This window comes from Diabrotica undecimpunctata, chromosome 1 (assembly GCF_040954645.1).
Source record: "Diabrotica undecimpunctata isolate CICGRU chromosome 1, icDiaUnde3, whole genome shotgun sequence".
Lineage (NCBI taxonomy): Eukaryota > Metazoa > Arthropoda > Insecta > Coleoptera > Chrysomelidae > Diabrotica > Diabrotica undecimpunctata.
This window is the reverse complement of record NC_092803.1, coordinates 163881519-163902351: the sequence shown is the minus strand read 5'-3', so window position 1 is coordinate 163902351 and position 20833 is coordinate 163881519. Positions and strand designations below refer to the sequence as shown.

Below are 20833 nucleotides of genomic sequence, written 5' to 3'. Positions count from 1 at the left end.
ATTTTGTTTCAGATTTAATTAAAAGTGGCATAAGCGTTTTTGGACAAACAATAGAAAATATAATTAGCACATTCTCAAAAATAGAAGACCGATTAAATGCTCTAATAGAACTGATTAGAGATCAGCTAATAAAGGGTGTTCCTGAGCTCAGTATACCAGTCTTGGATCCGCTACATGTTAACAAAATTGAGTTTGACGTAAGGCATGAAGCAGCCATGTAAGTATATTATAATTTTATTTCTAAAATAACAGCATATGCAACCAATATCCCAAATATGTCAGAAATCTACTTTAATCCAATACTGTATACTCTATTAACACACACGAAAGTTCAAAAGTAAATATTAGTATCTGTTTTGTGTAAAACTAGAGGCCGCTGGTTAAATGAAATTAGAATAATAAGGAAGAAAAATGCAATATTTTGATTGTGAATAAATTAGCAATTTATTTAAATATTACAAAAATTAGCAGGCTTTACTCATTGCTGTTATCTGTAGAAAAAAAAAGAAATTACCTTTCAATTATTGGTGTATTACAATACAAACAATACAAAAAGTTATGGAATCCCCTGTAAATAATATCGTTGATTGAGGGTTATTCAATCAACGATAATATTAATAATTTTTTTGAAATCGATGCATCACATATTTTTTTAAGTAGTTCCAATTTTCAAAATTTCCAATTTTCCCATTTTTACCGATGATTACAAAATTTATATTCACTGTCTGTATAGGGAACCTTCCATTTCGTAAACGCAAATATTTAGACTACAGGATAAGTTTTCATTCATCCAATACATCCAATTAATAACAATATTGAATCATCTGTTTAAATTTTTATGACAGTTCTCGTTTTAAAATAATTTCATATAAATACAATTATTAATTTTAAACATTTTATTTAGTTTATATAATAATTAAATTTACTATCGAATGATATTTATTTATATTTTCTTATTAATTTAATATTTCGTCTGAATTTGACAAGTCTGTAAGAAGTAACAGTAAGTAAGGTCTAACAGTTTCTCACACCTCAGACTAGACCTCAGTCTGTGTGCTTGTTTTCCTAGTTTTTAAAGCAATTTTAGTAAGTTGGATTAGCGTTTTTTGCTTTTTGTATATTTACAAAACATTATTACATTTATTTTGATAAGCATGGGTCCGAAGATGATGTCTATTGAATTCAAACGTGAAATCATAGGAAAACATAAGCAATGTGCGCAAGTAATTGACTTGGCGAGGATGTAGGGGCGTACCACGTCAATGATATGTACTGTGCTTAAACAGAAGGAGTTGATAAAGGGTATAACGCCAGCCAACGGTGTTACAATAATTTCTAAGCTCCGCACCTCTCCCCATGAAACGATGGAAAAACTACTCATGGTGTGGGTGACCGAGAAGCAGAAGGAGGAACCTGAACACAAAGCATTATGTGAGAAGGCACAAGCGATTTGCGGTGATTTTCTGGAGCAGATCCCCTACACTTCCACAAACGAAGAATCAAAGAACTCGTCGGAGCCAGTTTGAGCTGGTTTGACAACTTTAAGAAAATGACTCGCATTGACTTCGTCGTGAGGCAGCAAGTTTGGATGTAAATGCAGCCAAGGTTTACATCAAAATGTTTTCCAAACAAATAGAAGCTAAATAATATATCCCCCAGCAAGTCTTAAACTGTGAGGAAGGGCTTTTCTGGACAAGGATGCCGAATAGGATTACCATTCGGAAAATCCCAAAGCCTTTAAGTCACATAGGATTTTAAAAGAAAAGCTGCAAGTTATTTTGAACTCCACAAGGAAACAAAGTTCCTGTATTTGGCTGTATACCATATATTAAAAAAAATTTTGAATAAAATCCTTTATAAAAAGGTATATAAAAAACCCAGTTGGGCTATGTTGAATTGACAAAACGTTTTCGGAATAAGTATTCCATCATCAGTGTCCTAAAATAGTATTTAACCACTTAATTAAAAAGAACATGAAATAATTTAAGTTTTGACTAAGGTTAATGTAAAATGTGGTTAATACTTACTAGTTAATACATGGATGTAGCCACTAAATATGTGGGTAAAAACCCTTTAAAAATTATTAAATGAAATTTAGTTTACATTATGTCTAATTTACAGTTAAGATGTTAAAGTTACCGTTGGATTGGTAACATGGCGACATATGACTCTACATTAAGTTGCAAGTCCTGAGACGGTATGTCTACGAGGACTTTATCAAAGCAACTGATTGAAATGAAAATCTTGGCAGGTTATGACGGAAGTTATGACAGAGCAGTCAGTGTAACTGTATATGTCTATTTAAGACAGACGCCAACGTTGTTTAAAATTGTGAAAGTTTAAATAAAATAAAATTAAGTATCAACCATCAATGTTATTGTTGTAAATTATGTATGTGAAATGAAATTGTGGTGAGGAAGTTATGTGATTATAGTTAGGCAACCAACTATACAGTGTCAAGTGGTGTGATGAAAAGATTCTAATATAAGGCCCTTTATGCTTTAATAACATTTGGTACCTGGAAAATGGAAACTAGACACAGGTGGAAAGTTGGGTTCTTGAAAAAGTATAGGAATTGATATATTTAATATGTGAGGATGTTATTCAATGAATGAAATAAAACTATTATGATATAAAGTTCATGTAAAAATTGACTTATAACTCAATTATATTAGGCCCTGTATGTCAAAAAACAACATTTGGTACCTGGAAAATTTTTTCCATTTTTTTGGAAAATTTTGGAAAATTGGAAAATCTATTTTTTCCATTTTTCATTTATTTCATGTTCTTTTTAATTAAGTGGTTAAATACTATTTTAGGACACTGATGATGGAATACTTATTCCGAAAACGTTTTGTCAATTCAACATAGCCCAACTGGGTTTTTTATATACCTTTTTATAAAGGATTTTATTCAAAAATTTTTTTATTTTGAACTCGTCGAGGAACTGTTTCAGGAGCTGACAACCGAGGAGTTACCCAATCTACATTCGCAACAGCATACGGTGGTTCAACAAAAATTGGTTTTGAAGAGGAGCCAGAGATGGAAGAGGTTATCTCTAAAATAGCTGTAAAGAAGATCTTGGGAATGTGGGAGAAAGTTGTAGAGTTTGTGAATAAAAATCACCCAGAAAAAATTGCAACTTGACGTGCATCGGAGTTGTTCAACGAATCTTAACTTATTTCTGCAATATCCTGGAAAGAAGAAATAAAGAAACCTCCTTGGACAGTTTTTTTTACCGATTTGCAGATAAAAGGAACAAAGCGTAACGAAAAAAGTAAAGACCAGTGATAAATATTAAGCGCTTCCGTAAGCACTTCACTTTTTCTTTTATTATGTTTATAGAATATGTTTTTATAGAAATGTTTCTTCTTGTAAATATATTTTTCTTATTCAAAAATACTTTGAATGCCGGAAATTTCGTGTCGTGTTATGTTGATGTATCAGTTAATGTTTATGACATTCACCATATATTGTTGGATAGCCTAATTTTGACGAAGTAACTCTAAAACGTTATATTACATAAAAAATTTTGTCAACCATCAACTTCGAGTTTTTTCGAAGTTAATTAATTTTTCTTCAGTTGAAAAAACATTTCTTGGCGTATTTCAGATGGCCCTGAAGATGCTCTAGGAGCGAAAGTACTTGGGCAAGATTTAAGAAAAACTGTGCTCGATATCTACGTTTTATTTGATTAAAATTCATTCATTCGAGCATTCAACCTTATATAACTAAATAAAATATAGACAAGGAAAAATCCAAGAAAAGTACCTATAGGAAGAAAAAGACTATCATAACTTCGTTAGTTAAAAGTGACATACTTACGAATTTACATCAAAGAAACTTGTCATAGCAGCTGTATCTAGGGTCTGATTAAATATGATAGTTACCAACTTCCACCTCGGAGATGGTAAACAAGAAAATTGTTTTCTGAACATAAAAACAAGAATACTCGGAAAGTTTAAGTCAAAATGATGATACAAATTTTAATAAAATCGAAAAACTATTTTGGGTAATAACAGATTTTTAATCTATACTTTTTAAAGAAATAATTTCAAATAAAATGTGTAAAATATCAGAATGACAATTATATGCAGAAGTTTGCGCTGTAAAGTAATTAACGTTAGACCAGATATTTGGTGAATTTTTTGGATTATTTTGCTACCATTTATTTATGACATGTGGCAAATATCGTGTAGAAATAACGGTTTTCCTATTATCTTTGCCAGCAAGAGTAAGTTATATAACCGATTGGCTCCAGCTCACTGCATCAAGAATCCGGTGAAGCTAAATCAAGTTTAAATTCCTTTCTAAATACCTGAGTTTATCCGTATTTTTATAGACTGCGATTAGAAGTTACTCATTATATAAATCGCTGTTTTCTATTTCACTAGTTCTACCGTAATCCTTTTATAAATGTAGTTCAAGGTCATCGTCTACAATTTTACTTAGCATTTATGTGGTGTAATGTTTACTTATTTACTATAAAAACGTAACGATTTCCTTGTTATATTACATATAGGCTAGCTATTACACGACACCATACACAGATTAATTACTTCAGTTTCGAAACTTTATGTGTAAGAATGTGTCACTCGTAAATAACACAACGGTAATGGTAGCTATTTCTAAATTGTCTTCTTCATAACCTCGAACTAGGTGATCTGGAGTTATGTTATCCCTGGCCTCTATATAATAAATTGTATTAAATTATGAACCAACCAAAGGTCAGTCTCTTCATTCCTTGAACTGTATTTCGGTTTACGTTTCAAATTTTTCTTAAGATCCGCTATGACATTAATTTAAGAGATATAACTCATCTTTCCAGATGTTTAATACCCAAATTCTATATTTCGCTGAGATTGTGTGAGATTTTAGGGATTATCTTCTTCCGGCCTTTTTTATTATTATGTTCATATCATCTTTGGGACTTCATAACATAATAACGTAAAGCGAGATTAGGTCAAAATTATACCTTTTGATAGAAGTTATTAAAACTAACCAATCTTTATCTATAATTTTCCAAGGTAAAGGCTTCATCTATAAATTGCTCCTCCAAATCGATCAACATAGATGCTGAATCCTAATCGATAGAAAACTAGAAATTAGTTATCAAATTTTTAATGTCATGTTTCTTACCGATTTAGGGCTAATAGATCAACAGTGAAAAAAACAAAAGGAGAATGATTCAATGAAGACTGTAACGAGGCCATACAGGAAAGTAATCAAGCGCAGAATAAGTATACGGAAAAGAGAACTAAATAAAGAAGAGCAATCTACGAAAATTCAAGACGAACGATGAATAAAACATGCCAAACAGAGAAAACAAAGACGAAAAACGGTAATATACAAAAAATTGAAAAGATTTTTTAAAACAACTATACAAGAGAAGCCTATAAATATCTACGCAATCTAAGAAATTGAGGAAGACAGTGAAAAGGTAGAACCGCCGATGATATAGGTAGTCAAAGAAGCAATACCAGTAGAAAGGAATCGCAGGTATTAACAACTTCCCCTCTGAATACATAAATTAGGTGGCGAACACCTGCAGGACAAATACATGTATTAACAAACAACTCCAAAGAATTAACTACAAATATTGTCGGGAAATATCAAACCGGTTTTTGACAAGGTAGATCTACATTTGCATAGCTCTTCACGGTGAAACGAATTCTAAACAAATCGTGCAAATCCGACATTGATGCAATGTGCTCACTGACAACTTTTCAATAATTAAAGAATTGAAGCAAAGGCTGACATCGACACTATTCAACCTGTCACTCAATTACGTGATATGAGAAGACCGTTGAATATAGGATGAGCTAATCGCCTGACAAACAAGACTGTATTGATACCAATTGTATAAAGAGACACCGATCTCATAATTCGTTAAACTTCACAGACTTTGATGGATTGGCCATGTTGTGAGAATTGAGGTCGACAGATTGTTGAAATGTCAGATTGACATTTTACTAAATAGTAAAATGCAGGGCGCAAGCTCACGAAAAAGGAGGAAGGATGAAGTTGGGCGGAGAATTTGCTAGAAGTAAGAACTTGGAGAAGAGCGATGCAGAACTGGTAATGTTTTAGTTATATAATAATTGGAGAGAGAGACCAACAGTGGACTCATTACTGATCGTGTACCAACTGATATAAAATATATAAGAGACCAATTAACCTCTGTTTACATATTTTCTTGACTTTACCAATGAACTTAAAAGAGTACGGATTAAGCTTCTTCAACAAGATAATATGGACTATAAATACCCAAGCATTATTAAAGAACTTAAGACCAAAAATAAAAGTGCAAATTAGTATGTGGAGTACAAGAAGATAGTCTTAGATGGATAACGCATAGAAATATGTGATACCAAGTGAGAAATTATTTTAATAATCACAGCTGCTGATTTGAACGGCACGCGGCGGCTGCTGAAGAATAGCTGCTGCCCTATAGTCAGCTTTCTCTAAATTTTGGGCGTCTCCTTTCTATGTTTCACTCAATATATCACCTATTATCTATTTTACTGTTTTTTTTATAATATTTACTCAGTGATGTAACCTGGTGGTCCGGACACCCCTCGAAATATTATCCAATATTGATGATTTTAAAATTAAATAAATACGTGAAAAATATTCAATTGGATCATTTTATTTTAAAATTATCAAGTATTTTGATTTTTTTGAAGATTATTGTGAAGATGCACATCGAACAATATTTGTTCTACTTACAAAACATTTTATGAGGAAGTAATTCCTCTTAAATTATTTTAAATAGTGTCCAGATACAGGTTTAAGACAGTATTTGAACTTGTCAGATTGTGTTTTATATGAGCATTGAGCACTTTTTTTAAGTCTTTTAAATATACATAGTAAAAATATGGTAATAATCTTTAAAAATGTACGAACCTAGCAGGAAATCGAATTTTTTAAATTAGGTTATTAAAATATTACCAATCAAGTAATTAATTTTGCAATTGAAGTTCACACTCCAGATTACGAAACGGCTCAGTAGCTTGTGCAAAACTAGGTTTATTGAACATCACAGGGGACAGCTAGTGCGTAATGTTCAGCAATAGAAAAGTCAGTTTCTTAATTTCCCTTTTGGTTTGTAAAAAGATCTGAAGAGTTACGCTTCCATTACTCATATTTCTTCAAATTGTTTCTTACGATTTCTATAGTGCTATTAAATGTATTAAAGATTTTACGAGTATGTATCTTGACTCTGATAGATTTAAGAAAAAATTCCGAAATTGAATTTGAAACACTCTTTATTTCTGCTTCTAAATTATCTAACGTCGATTTTTATTTGTCTCAGAGAAGATTGACTACAACGACCTCAGGATCATATCAAATTTATACTATAAACAGCGAGCAAAAGTACGTGTTAACGAACAGCTGTCAGAAGAAATTGAAATAAGATGTGGAGTGAGACAGGGATGCGTATTGTCGCCAATTCTTTTTAATGCCTACTCCGAAGAGATCCTGAAAAACGCTCTTGAGGGTGAAACAGCTGGAAATGGAGTTCCCATTAACAACATTAGATATGCGGACGACAGTGTGATCTTAGCCGAAAATATTGAAGATCTTCAGAAAATGGTGACCAGAATAGCGGAGTATGGAGAAGAGTATGGTCTAACAATGAATATCAAGAACACGAAGTTTATGAGAATATCGAAAACTCGAAAGAAATAACGAGAATCTAATAAACGGAACCAACGTCGAACAAGTGGAGAAATATGCATATCTTAGAACAATGATTAACTCCACAAATGATTACATTCAGGAGATCAAAATCAGAATAGAAAAGGCTAGAGCAAATTTCAACAAAATAAGAAGAGTGCTATGTACAAGGTAGTTAAAATTGGAACTAAGAGTTAGGTTGGCGAGGTGCTATGTTTTTTCGACTTTATTTTATGGAATGGAATCTTGGACCTTAAATGCGACATCAATGAAAAACTGGAATCATTCAAGCTGTGGGTATATAGAAGAATTCTGAAAATATCGTGGACAGAACGCGTCATAAACAAAGAGGTTCTGAGAAAGATGAATAAAGAAATAGAAATTTTAAATATAATTAAAACAAGAAAATTGGAATATCTCGGACATATTACACGTGGAGAGAAATACACCTTGCTCCAACTGATTATGCAGCGAAAGATCCAAGGAACGAGAAGCATAGGGAGGCGTAGAATGTCATGGCTGCGCAACCTGAGAGAGTGGTACGGATGTATATCAAATGAACTTTTTAGAGCAGCCGTCTCAAAAGTCCGAATAGCTATGATGATTGCTGACCTCCGCCGCGGAGATGGCACTTGAAGAAGAAGAAATTATTTAAAGGTATTTTTGGTACTGAGCTTTAAATTCCAAGAATTAATAAGAGACAATAACAGACTTGTAGAGATCATCCAACAATTTCAGTTGAAGAATATTTTAGAGTATCAACGTTCATTTCATATTTAGAGCATCTAATTTCTAGATTAAAAAAATATTTATCAACAATAAAGACATTTTGACTGTATTTCAAATACTCATTCCCGGTTTTGCATCTCCTGATAAAGCTAACCAGTTAACAAAGCTATCTCCATATTTTAAAGATAATGTGTAAACGAATAAGAACTTTGAAGACTGATACAAAAGTTCTGGAGTCTTGTGATAAAAGGTTTTTTCCAAACATCAATAGATTTCTTAGAATTTGAATTACTATTCCTGTCGCTACGACCAGTGTTGAGCGCTTATTTTTAACTATGGAACGAGTAAAAACCTATACGAGGAATGGAACCGGTAATTAAATGTTTACTGTACTTGCCTTACTGTCGTAGCATTGGAATATTGACGTCAATTAGACAATATTTTAGAAATAATCGCAAAAAAGTAGAAATATAAAATTATAACTATTTTCACTTTTACTATTATATATACTTTTTTGTTTTCTTTACTTAAACTTTGCATTTTAATAAATATGTTTGTAAGTTATAACATGCTATTATTTTTGGTACTCCAAGATTTCAAATAATTCAATTTAATAAAAATATATTAATGTCGTGAAATACATCATTTATAAATTCCTATTTATATATTTTTTTAAATTAAAAGTAAAGTTTTTCTTACAAATACTGTTTTTCAAATACTGTTTCTCATATACCTACATATTCATTAATAATACTTACAAAAAAATAATTTATCAGGACCATTGTATTGTCATCATTATGTGCCAAGTTTTTCGTTATTGACAAACCACTCCATACTCAAAAATTTTTATTAAAAACACTTTGTGTCATTGTGTTTGTTATCAATTTTTTTTATACGCGTTTAAATTTGTCCCCAATCAAGCTAAGACATCATGTAAGACCCAAGCTGCTCTGGCATAAGGGCTACCTTTTGGCATTTGAATTATTCAATATCCGAACTGCATTTTTTTATTTATTTTATACTTCATTCCGGTTTTTTAAGCTTACACGCTCGTCCGGTAGGGATCAAGCTCCATCTCTTGCTGTACTGTTCATTCATAGGTCAATCCGATAGCCAGCGTATTTTAGCCTAAGTATCAAAACCAATTAAATTGTAAACTGCTACGTTAGAAGTAGCACAATTGCAGTTTTTTGTTGATGTTTGTTTTCTGATGTTCTGTTTAAATTTCTCCATTGTCCATGCAAATCTTTATCTTTCCTTAATCTGTATGAATGTCATTGTTAATCCCAAATGTCTGTAGCATATTCATCTTTGGATTCATCATAATCTTCGGTAATAGTGTCCTAAGCTCAACCTTTTGAAATCTTCTTTTCCATTCAATCCTATTAATTTGCAACCGTTGCCAATTTATTCTATTAATTTTATACATCTACCACTCGGGCAGTGGCAAGGATCCTTTTGAAAGGGTTGTTCTTGATAGATATGGATTGCGAATAAGCAAAAAAAATCCTTTCTGGGGCACCAAAAATCTGTGTATCACCCATAAAGAGCCATTACACCCGCCTAAAGTTACTGCGTGGTGTGCTGTTTACGCTGGAAGAGTTATTGGGTCATTTTTTCTTACCGAATTTTTGCTTCCACAATTGGATGAATTGGGACTGGAAAAAAATATGGTTCCAACAGGACGGTGCAACAGCGCACTCTACTCGAGCCACAACCTATAATCTGAAGCAAACATTTCCGGGTCGCTCAATCTTTCGTTATGGTGATTTGCACTGGCCAGATAGATTACCCCATTTTACCAGGTTTACGTCAACAAGCCTTAGACTCTTAGATCACCTTGTATTTGGTAGCATTAATGAAAATCATATCTCAACGAGAAGATACAAATATGAAATATCTAAAAAATAACATCACAAAATCTCTTCTGAAATATTCCATTGTCCGTTAATGGCAGGCAGTAGTGTCTACTTTATATTCTATTAATATTTTACATATTGCACGTAAACCTCTCCAGGTGTATATTTTTGAATTATTGTCTTTATTTCGTTGCATAGGTCGTCATCGAGAGTTATGTCCAGTTTTTTTAACTTTTGCATTTTCTAACATTGGCTTTAACGGGGTAGATGTATTAGTCCTATTGTCAACCTTCAACCTGAAGTACCAGGGTAGCCATCCTTGCTCAAGGAAATCCAGATTTAAGTTATTGGAAACCTCATCGCATGTAGAATCTGTTAGTGTCAATAATGTATCTCAACGAATGTCACTATCACTAAATTGTCTGACATTTAGTGATACCCATTTGAACACCCGTTTCAGTTGATTTCTATCTCGGCTTGGGACGGCAATATCGAAGTTATTAATGTTTTATAGGTATATATTTATGTTATATCTTTCTTATACATACTAGATCACTTTTAATAGTAACATTTTGATAACACAGTTACATACCATTACTTAAATTTATCGTATAGTTAACACTGTATATTTATGACCTTGAAAATAAGTAAACTTACTGTTCTTCACCGTATCTACTACTCAGGACTATAAATGAACTTGATCTTATTTGTCGTTTGTCATAATACTAAGAAATATATACAAGTAAAAATTAGTAATGGTAAAATTAAAAAAATAATTGGCACAAACTTATAGCACGAAATTATAGCAAGAGATCTATTAAATTTAAATTATTTTTTTTTTCTTACTACTGAAGAATATCAATAAAAACAAAACATTATCATTCCTAAATCAGTAGCTATAACCCAGTTGTAGTAGTCTGACTATTTGGAAATTTCGGTCACTGTATCGATACTTAAATTATTGAATAAACCGGTCCGCAAAGTTTAAGATTAATAACACCTATTATTTAACAACAATTCTGAATTATATAATTCGGTTGCCTCAATAGTTCACATAACAGTGCATGACACACTGAAGAGCCGGTCAAGGACGGTGTTTCATAAGACGGTATACACGGATTTTCTGGTTCAATATAAAATACGGGTGTAAGTTAACAAATAAATGAATAGAATTTGGAAAATCATTGTTAATATAAACATTCAAGGTAGAATTATGGAGATAAACAAAGCTATAAAAAAATACGTGTTATCCATATCCACAAGGAATCTACGTTCCTGTATTTGGCTGTATACCATATATTAAAAAAATTTATTAAAAATCCTTTGTAAAAGGTATATATTTTTAAAAACCCAAACGGGCTGTTTTAGACAAAACGTTTTTGGAATCCATTATTCCATCATCAGTGTCCTATAAAATATATAACCACTTAATTAAAAAGAACGTGAAGTTAAAATTTTGACTAAGGTTAATGTAAAGTGTGGTTAATACTTACTAGGTGTACATGAATGTAGCCACTAAATACATGGGTAAAAACCCGTTAACAAAAATTTAGTTACATTTGTTTTACATTATATTATATAAATTGCTAGGATGCTAAAGTTACCGTTGGATTAGGTAACATGGTGACATATGACTCCACGTTGAAGTTGCAAGTCCTGAGACGGTGTGTCTACGAGGACTTAATGGAAGCAACTGATTGAAATGACAATGTTGACAAGTTAGGACGGAACAAGTAACAGAGTAGTCAATATAACTGTATGTGTCTACTTAAGACAAAAGCCAACGTTAATTAAATTTGTTAAAGTAATAGATTTTTTGATATTAAATAATATAACAGTATCAACCATCAATGTTGTTGTTTTTTAAAAATTGATTTTTATGTGTATGAGATGAAATGTGGAGAGAAGATAATGTGGTTATAGTTAGGCAACCAACTATGCATGTGTGTGGTAGTGTAATGAAAAAGAGATTTTTATATTTAGGCCCTTTATGTTTATTCAACATTTGGTACTTGGAAAATAGAAAATAGACACATGTAGAAGGTTGAGTTATAGAAATTTTGTTTGATATTGGTGGAAAATGAATGAATATATTTAAAATATGAAAGTGTTCTTACATGAATGAGATAAAACTTTTGTAGTATAATGGTCATGTGAAATTTAACTTATAACTCGATTATAGAAGGCCCTGTATGTCAAAAAACAACATTTGGTACCTGGTAAATGTAAAACTAATTAAGTTATAAGTACATGAAATTAAATATCTGATAGGGTGTTAACAGACTAAGTGGTATGGAAGTTTTATTTTCTTATCTATTATGTGAAATGAATAGAAATTGATGGTTGGGACATGGTTTTTTTTAATAAGTTAATAGAATAGTACTCAACTTATAACTTAAGAAAGGTCCTATCTGTCATAAGCAACACTAGGTACATGGGAACTATAAAAGGATAAGTTACAAGTTGTATGATTTGCAGGTGTATAATTGTCCAAAATGTGAAAATGGAATGGTTGTGGGTTGGCTCTGTTAGAATTAAGTAAAACAAAAATTATGGGGTCAGCTTTAATGGTAATTAAGTTGTGTGATTTGTTTTTAATTCTTAATGGATATGAAGGTCTTAAGGTGTTCATTAAACTATTATCTAAAATAAACAGAATTTGATGGCTGGAGCATGGTTTTGTAGTATGTTGTAAGTATACTACTCAACTTATAACTTGAGAAAGGCCCTATCTGTCATAAAGCAACACTAGGTACATGAGAAATATAGAGAGATAAGTTATAAGTTGGTGATTTTATAGGTGTATATTATGAAAATGAAATGGTTCTAGGGTGGCTCTGATGAAATTGAGTGAAAAATAAGAAATTTATAGTGTTTTTGAAAAAATGTAGGATACGGAAAGAATACAGAAGGCTGAGATCCCCAGAGAGCTGCAACCAAACCCTAGGAGGGTTGTGTGGAAGAGTGAAATGAGGACTGAGAGGTTTGTTTGAAAGAGATGAAGAATAGTCTAAGGTTTGGAGGTGCCGACAAGAAGTATGGACAACAAAGGTATAGTGGGTCGGACTAGAAGTTTGGATTTACTAGAGAGAGATAAGGACTGATTGGGAGTGTGATGTGTAAACAGAAAAGTTTTTTGGAGTGGATTAAAGAAGATGAGTATTTGGCGGACAAATAGTGATAAATGTAGATTTTTGTTGTAAAAGTGAGTAGGGGATGAAGATTATGAAAATAGTTGGCGATGGAGAGGGAGGAAGTCTCGATTGAAGGATACATGACGATTGACGCAATTTGGGCTTTTTTGTTTTTCTTTAAGAATTTCAAGGTCTTCGTATAAGTCTAATTTAAGGAAATTTTTTTGGGGGATGTTGTGAATAAGTGAAACGTCTTCTGGGATATTAAGGGTGTGTTTGTGTTCTTTAAGATGTTGAGAGAAAGTGGAAGTATTTTCTCTTTTAGTGTGTTCTAGAGAACGTGAAGATAGTGATCTGCATGTTCTACCTATGTAAGAGGCATTGCAATCTGAACATTTTAATCTATACACTCCACTCCGATCCATATAATTGATGGGATCTTTGGAATTAGATATGTGTTGACCCAAATTGTTGGGTACTTTAAATGACACATGGATGTTTTCAACCGACCGTTGGATGAGATTTCGAATATCTCCAGAAAGACTTTCATGATAGTATGGAAGTGAAACGTAATTGGGCTTGGTGGTGAGGTCTCTGGGAAACGCATTCTCCTGCAGGGTCTTAAGGCGTTTTTTACGGATGAGTTTGTTGATGATGTTGGGATCATATCCATTGTTGACTGCTATTTGTCTAAGTATGTTGAATTCTTTTTTGTAGTTTATGTCTGAAAGTGGAATGGTTTCTAAGCGGTGGATATAACTGTGAAAAGCTGCATGTTTATGTGACATGGGGTGGTTGGATGAAAATGGAATTGTGTGATCAGTCTGTGTGGGTTTCCTATAGATACTGAAATCGAAGTGGTCAGTTAATCTGGTAATGGTGAGATCTAGAAAATTGATTGACATGGATGATTCTAGTTCCATAGTGAACTTGATATTGGGGTGAATTTGGTTAATTTTGGAAAGTAAATGTTCAGCTGAATTGGAATTACCTGAAATGAAGACTAAACAGTCATCAACATAGCGGAACCAATGGAGTATTTCAGGGTTTTTCATGATCCGTGTGGATAAATCTACTTTGTAGATTATACTGTTTCAAAAACTGAATTCATAAATTCTAATTTATAAAAGTGGCAATATCTCCGATTCATCAATTATAAAAATTCAATTGGTTAATTTGAGAATTGTTTATTAATTTTTTATTTTAATTTGTGTAAACAATTTAAAATAAATATTTATTTATACTGTTCTGAAGCTATTTTTTTGGCATCTTAATGCAATTACTATTTTCGTTGGGTATAAGCCACAATATAAGTTTCAAATAAGTTTATTTTTGACGTCTCGAATTCCATTTCGGAAATTGTTTTCAAAATACAAACATTAATCAAATTAAACAAATTTTGTTAAAAAAAATCAAAATTCAAAATACATAGGTGTAGAATGTGAAGTAGCATAGTAGATGTGTGTAGTGAAACCAAAAATTCCTGTTACAAAGAGAATAAAACAGCAATTTCAATTAAAAATAAATCAATAGAAAACAACATAGTATTTACAAAAGCAGACAAAGGTAACACTACTATTGCTGTAGATAAAATAGAATATAATAACAAAACAATAGAATTTTTAAATAATTAAAATATTGAAACGGTACATAAAGATCCGACAGAAAAGTATCAAAAACAAATTAACCTAGCGTTAGAAAATTCAAAATCAATAGTACATCCAACAGAACAGAAATACCTCAATATCATGAACCCACAGCCTCCTAAATTATACTCTTTTATTAAACTACATAAACCGGATCACCCAATAAGACCTGTAGTTTCTTTTTATACAGCTCCGTCATATAAACTTTCAAAAAAACTGTTAGAGATTATTTTAGAACAGACTAAATTTTCACCTAAATTTACTACAAAAAATACAATAGAACTAGTTATTAAATTACAACATTTTCAATTACCTAACAACTCCAGATTAATTTGATTTGACGTAAAAAATCTTTTTTCTAGTATTCCTCCTACACAAACTTTTATTCTAGTAAAAACTTTTTAGACCAAAATATTACAAATCCAATCATTACATCTGAAATTTTACATCTTCTTGAAATTTGCATAAAGCAGGACTACTTTGAATTTAGTAATCAAATATATACAAATAACAGTGCAGGACTTATAATGGGCAATCCTCTAAGCCCATCGCTAACAGGTTTTATATTGGTGGAGACACCTTAGACGACGTACTGGTATGTTCCACAGGAACTAACAGGCAACTCGACCAATTTTTATCGTATATTAATTCACTTCATAGTCATATTGAATTTACAATAGAAACAGAACAAAACCAATCCATAAATTTTTTAGATTTAAAAATTATCAGACTTAAACTGGCAGCCTATCATAGTATGTTACATAGATTAACAGAAATTCCGATGTCAAAATACAACTTTGAGACAGAATTAAATATCATTAAGCAAATAGCAATAAACAATGCATACAACGAACAAACAATTAATAAAATTTTAAATAAAAAACTACACAAGAAAAACCACACAAAATATCAACAAAAATAACCAAACACATAAAAAAGAAAGGAATAACACCAGCTTTCAGAACAAACAACAACTTAGGCCAATATATTGAAAACAACAAGAGCCAAAATAAAAAGCACTTACACAGTGGTGTATACAAACTTAAATGTGGCGACTGCCCAAAAACTTACATCGGTCAAACTGGTAGAAATTTTAATAAACGAATAGCAGAATATAAAAGGGCTTTCAATAATAGAAAAACAGATTCAACAGAAACAAAATAAAGGCCTTAAGCTCTCTTTGTTAGAATCTATGGAAATTGACAGATTAAAAAACACTGATATAATTCTGAATGACCAACTTCAGACAAACAGTTCTCCCCTCCTCAACTTATTTCATTAAAGACTATAAAGTGTAAATGCATGCAAAAAATAAATCACTTGAGAAAGGTACTCTGCCGAAACAGCTGTAGTGATAAGATTTTATAATAAATTTTGTGGAAGTTTTGAAAACAAAGTTTTCAGTGTTTTATTTTTACATAAAATGAATTTCCATCAAGTAACGGCCGAATCCATCAATTGTTTATATAAAAGCTTTTTAATAATAGGATAAACAATAGGGTAAATAATTTCAATTTCGCAGAACTATTAAGTGAAGCGTCTTGAAATTTTTAAAGCTGAATATTTGTCATATTATTCTTATTCTCACGTGAAATCAAAGTTTTTTTGTCCAGTTTTAGAAAAGTTGTTAATAACTTGCAAAAATTCGACTTTTGAAGATATTTTTGCAATAATTAAACAACAAATTAACAAAAATATCTTGACAAAATAATTTACCTGTCTTCACAGTTAGCATTTAAAATCAAAAATAGAGATATTACATTGTTTATAAGTTAAAAAATACGTTTAATCATTTGTATATTTTGGTTTATTTTATTACATATTGTTATCACCAAATTATTTTAAATTCACCAATTTATTATAAATAATGGTACAGCTCTATTTTTAACACACAATTTTAATACAAATATTGATTTTTTTGTTTTTTTTTTAGATTAAAGGGAAAAGCTGAAGACATTACAATTAGACAAATATCCAAATTCATAGTCGACAAAGAAAAATTGTCTGATTTAGGAAAATTAAGATTTAGATTGGATTTGAATTTAACCTTCCCATCTATTAAAGTTAACGGAACTTACCAAGTGAACGGTCTTATAGGACAAACCTTTAGGATTTTCGGAAATGGACCTTTTAAGTAAGCTTTCTTTACATGTATTAAAAATATTAAAAGTAGGTATCTATATTAATTGGCATTAAAAAATATTTATTTATTTAAAACATTTCATTTTCTTAAAACGTTGAAAATTGGCGTTAACTATAAATCTGTTTAAAAATTGGGTAGAATAATTAAATGACTCATTCAGTAACATTCAAGCAAGAATGTTCAACTCTGCTTTATTTTTAATATTCCATGATTTAAATTACTTCTTCTTCCTCCTCAGCTTTTCCCGTTTCAAGGGTCACTGTTCCTTACTCTTGCTCGTCACTCATTTCTGTTTATCGGGTCTTCTTTACCTAAACCTTTCTCTCTCAAGTCCTCTGCCACACAGTCCTTTTATCTTCTTCTCAGTTTTTCTCTACCTCTTATAACATCAACTTCTAACAGCTCTATTTTTCAACACACATAGTTTTCATCTCTTTATTTGAAATGACTAAACCATTGCAGTCTTTGTTCTTGAATATTTTTTGAGACTGTAGTCACTCCGGCTTCTTTTCTAATCAAGTCGTTTCTGATCCTGTTCCTTCTAGTCTTATCCAAAATCCACCGTAAAATTTTCATTTTAGCTACCTCCATCTCCTTTTCCTGGATCTTTACAGGCCACACTTCACCGCTGTACACCAACGCAGGTCTCATCACACTCTTTTATATCTTTCCTTTCAGCCCTTCCCCGATTTGATTGTTCTTCCCCTTGTGATTTGTCGATCAAAAAGTAGCCCGCTTATTCACTTCCAGTTAAACCAACCAAACTGCATCCTGTGGGCAATTTCTCTATCAAGTATCCAATTTTCTGTTATGTAGGAGCCAAGGTATTTAAATTCTCCTACTCTTCCTAGCTTTTCTTCAGGCAATTCTACGTCACCAACCATTACTCTTCCTCCCAATCACATATACTCCATTTTCCTAAGGTTAGCTTTCCTGCTAACCTTAAGTCCTCCCTCTTCAATAGCCCTTCTCCAACATTACAACTTTTCCTCCAACATTTTTTGTTCTCCTCTACTAACACGATATCATCAGCAAAGAGCATTGACCAAGGAGCCCTCTCCCTTGCTTTCTCTGTCAGTATATCCATGACACGATTAAACAGATAAGGACTCAGTAAAGAGCCTTGATGCAAACCAACCGTCACTGGAAAACTTTCGGTCAATCCGACAGTAGTCACTACTTTGGTATACGTTCCCTCATACATATCCTTTAGGAGCCTTACGTACTTCTCAGGAACCCATTTCTCTCTCATACATCTTCATAGCTCTTGTCTAGCATCTGTGTCGTACGCCTTCTCAAGATATATAAATATCAAATGTTTTCTTCTTGCTGTATTTCTTTATCAATTGTATCAATGCAAACAAGGCTTCCGTTGTCCTCCATCTTGGCATAAACTCAAACTGTTCTCCTATCGATGTCTTTCTCCTTAAACTATGTTCTACAGTTCTCTCCCAAATTTTAATTGTGTGCTACATTAACTTTATCCCTCTAAAGTTGTAACAGTCCTGAATATCCCCTTTATCTTTATACAATGATACCATCACACTCTCTCTCCATGCATTGGGAACACTTTCTTCCTTATATATCCTTCTTATCATTTGCCACAAAATATCAACCCCTTCCTCTCCTAGACCCTTCCAAACCCCCGCGAGTATTCCATGAGGTAACTGCCTGACGGTTATTCGTCATATTTAACACCTCGACAACTTCATCTCTCGCCATTCCCGGTATTACATTCTCATTTGGGATCCCGCATCCTCTGTCTCTTGTCTGGTGTTCTTCATTTCGCAACTTACTAAAGTACTTATACCATATTTGCTTTACTTCAACATCGATTCTTAACACTCTTTCATCCACAGTCTTAATCTACCTTACGTGTGTCAAGTCCTTTGATGACTTGTCCCCTTGCTTTAGCAACGCTGTATAACCCTTTCATCCCCTCGGGTGTTTATAACTCTTTATACAGCTGTGCAGACGATATTTCCTTAGCAGTAGCTGTAGCGCACTTTGCTTCCCTCTTTGCCACCTTGTACATATCCTTATCTTCCTCTCTTTTAGACCTGTCATGGCTCTTTCTAGCCTCTTACTTCTCTCCAACCTTCTGTTGCACCTCATTGTTCCACCAGCAAGTTTCTTTGACTCTAGGTGGCCTTTTACCAGATGTTTTTCCTAGCACTTGAACATTTGTCTTGAATTAAAGACCGAATTGAAATATTTGATACCGAATGGTAAAATATGGCAAACATACTAAGTGACAGAAAAAAGAACACTCAGTAATACTGAATTCATTAAACAATTGTTTGTATACATGTCCCTGTCATCGTGTGCCTTAGTCTGTGGACTAGTGCCGTACTCCGATGCGGATCGCCCCACCTCGTAACCCTTGTCATTGGCCAATTGACCTGGAAATCCCTAAAATGTTACACACCCGTTTATAAAAATGGACGATTTTCAAGTCAGGGAGGTCAGTCCTTCACGGGCTCTCCTAGAGTCACTTACACTCTGGGAGCCCTCCTTCTAGGGCTCTGGTCCTTTCTTCAACCTCAAGACTCGTAGGCTTCTTCTACTTCAACAGCATATTGGTGTTTTATTATATGTAAGGAAATAGATTAAGAAATTATTCTTTATCAAGACTAACTACATCAATGTTCCATAGCTAAAATAGACTTAGCAGAGGATACTTTGCCAAAGCCATCTTTAGAGTGTACGAGGCAGTAAAGGCGGTTCGACATTTTTAAGATGAGTCGACATCCCTTAGGATTAGATAAGTAATTGAGCAAAATTTCAGAAAAATTGAATTGTAAAAAAAATGTAAAAAATTAATATGTTAGACCTTAAGATATCTACCGTACTCAGAAACACATCTGAGCGTAATTTTGATAAGACGTTTGATTTTCTATTGACGTTTCTCGTCCCAGGGTACTTGTACCGAAGTGTCGCTAAAGTCTGAGGAGGATGAGGTCCACGAAATAATCTCCTTTCCATAATATCCGAGACGTATTCAATGGGTGAAAGATCGAGAGATCTAGAGAGCCACGGTAACAAATTTACTTAATTATCGTCTTCAAAATGGGCCAACGTATTTCCGGCTTTTTCCTCCGTATCTCAACGTATTTCGTCATTTTTTCTATTCAGACTATTTCATGTATTTAAAAAATATAATTGACGCTTTAATGGATAAAAGTTCCCAATCTCTGCTAGATTCTAAACAAATTTTCAAAAACAACATTCTTCAACATCAACTTTCATTCATTATATCAAATTTTAGTTTACTTCAAAAAACTATTACTCAATTAGAATCATCAAAGTTGTCCTTGGTACAAAGCACGGCCTTAATGAAAGAAATTAGATCAGCTTGTCAAAATGTTAAATATGACACTGGAAAAGATATTTTTTCAAAAATTTGAAACAATAATTCAAAAAAACAATGGTTTTAGAAACTTACTGAGGTATCTGACGTTCTTGTTTATGATTTTTGCGAACAAATAGATTTGTAACCAAATATTCTTGTGAAGTTAAAATATGCTCTCATTACATCCGTTGATCTGGAAAGTAATTTCTCAATTTACAAATATTAGTACACATATAGCAACCATAAGTTTTTATTGGAAAATGTTTTTAAATTTATTTATATTGTTTTAT

General features: G+C 32.4%; 1 protein-coding gene across 1 annotated transcript in view; it reads left to right on the top strand.

Annotated features, from left to right (window-relative positions):
- LOC140432478 (uncharacterized) overlaps nucleotides 1-20833 on the top strand; it is a 76659-nt gene that overhangs the window by 31210 nt on the left and 24616 nt on the right. Inside the window, exons 2-3 of the mRNA XM_072520391.1 lie at nucleotides 13-217; nucleotides 16982-17182. Coding sequence (XP_072376492.1) covers nucleotides 13-217; nucleotides 16982-17182 — 406 coding nt within the window. The remainder of the gene's footprint in view (nucleotides 1-12; nucleotides 218-16981; nucleotides 17183-20833) is intronic.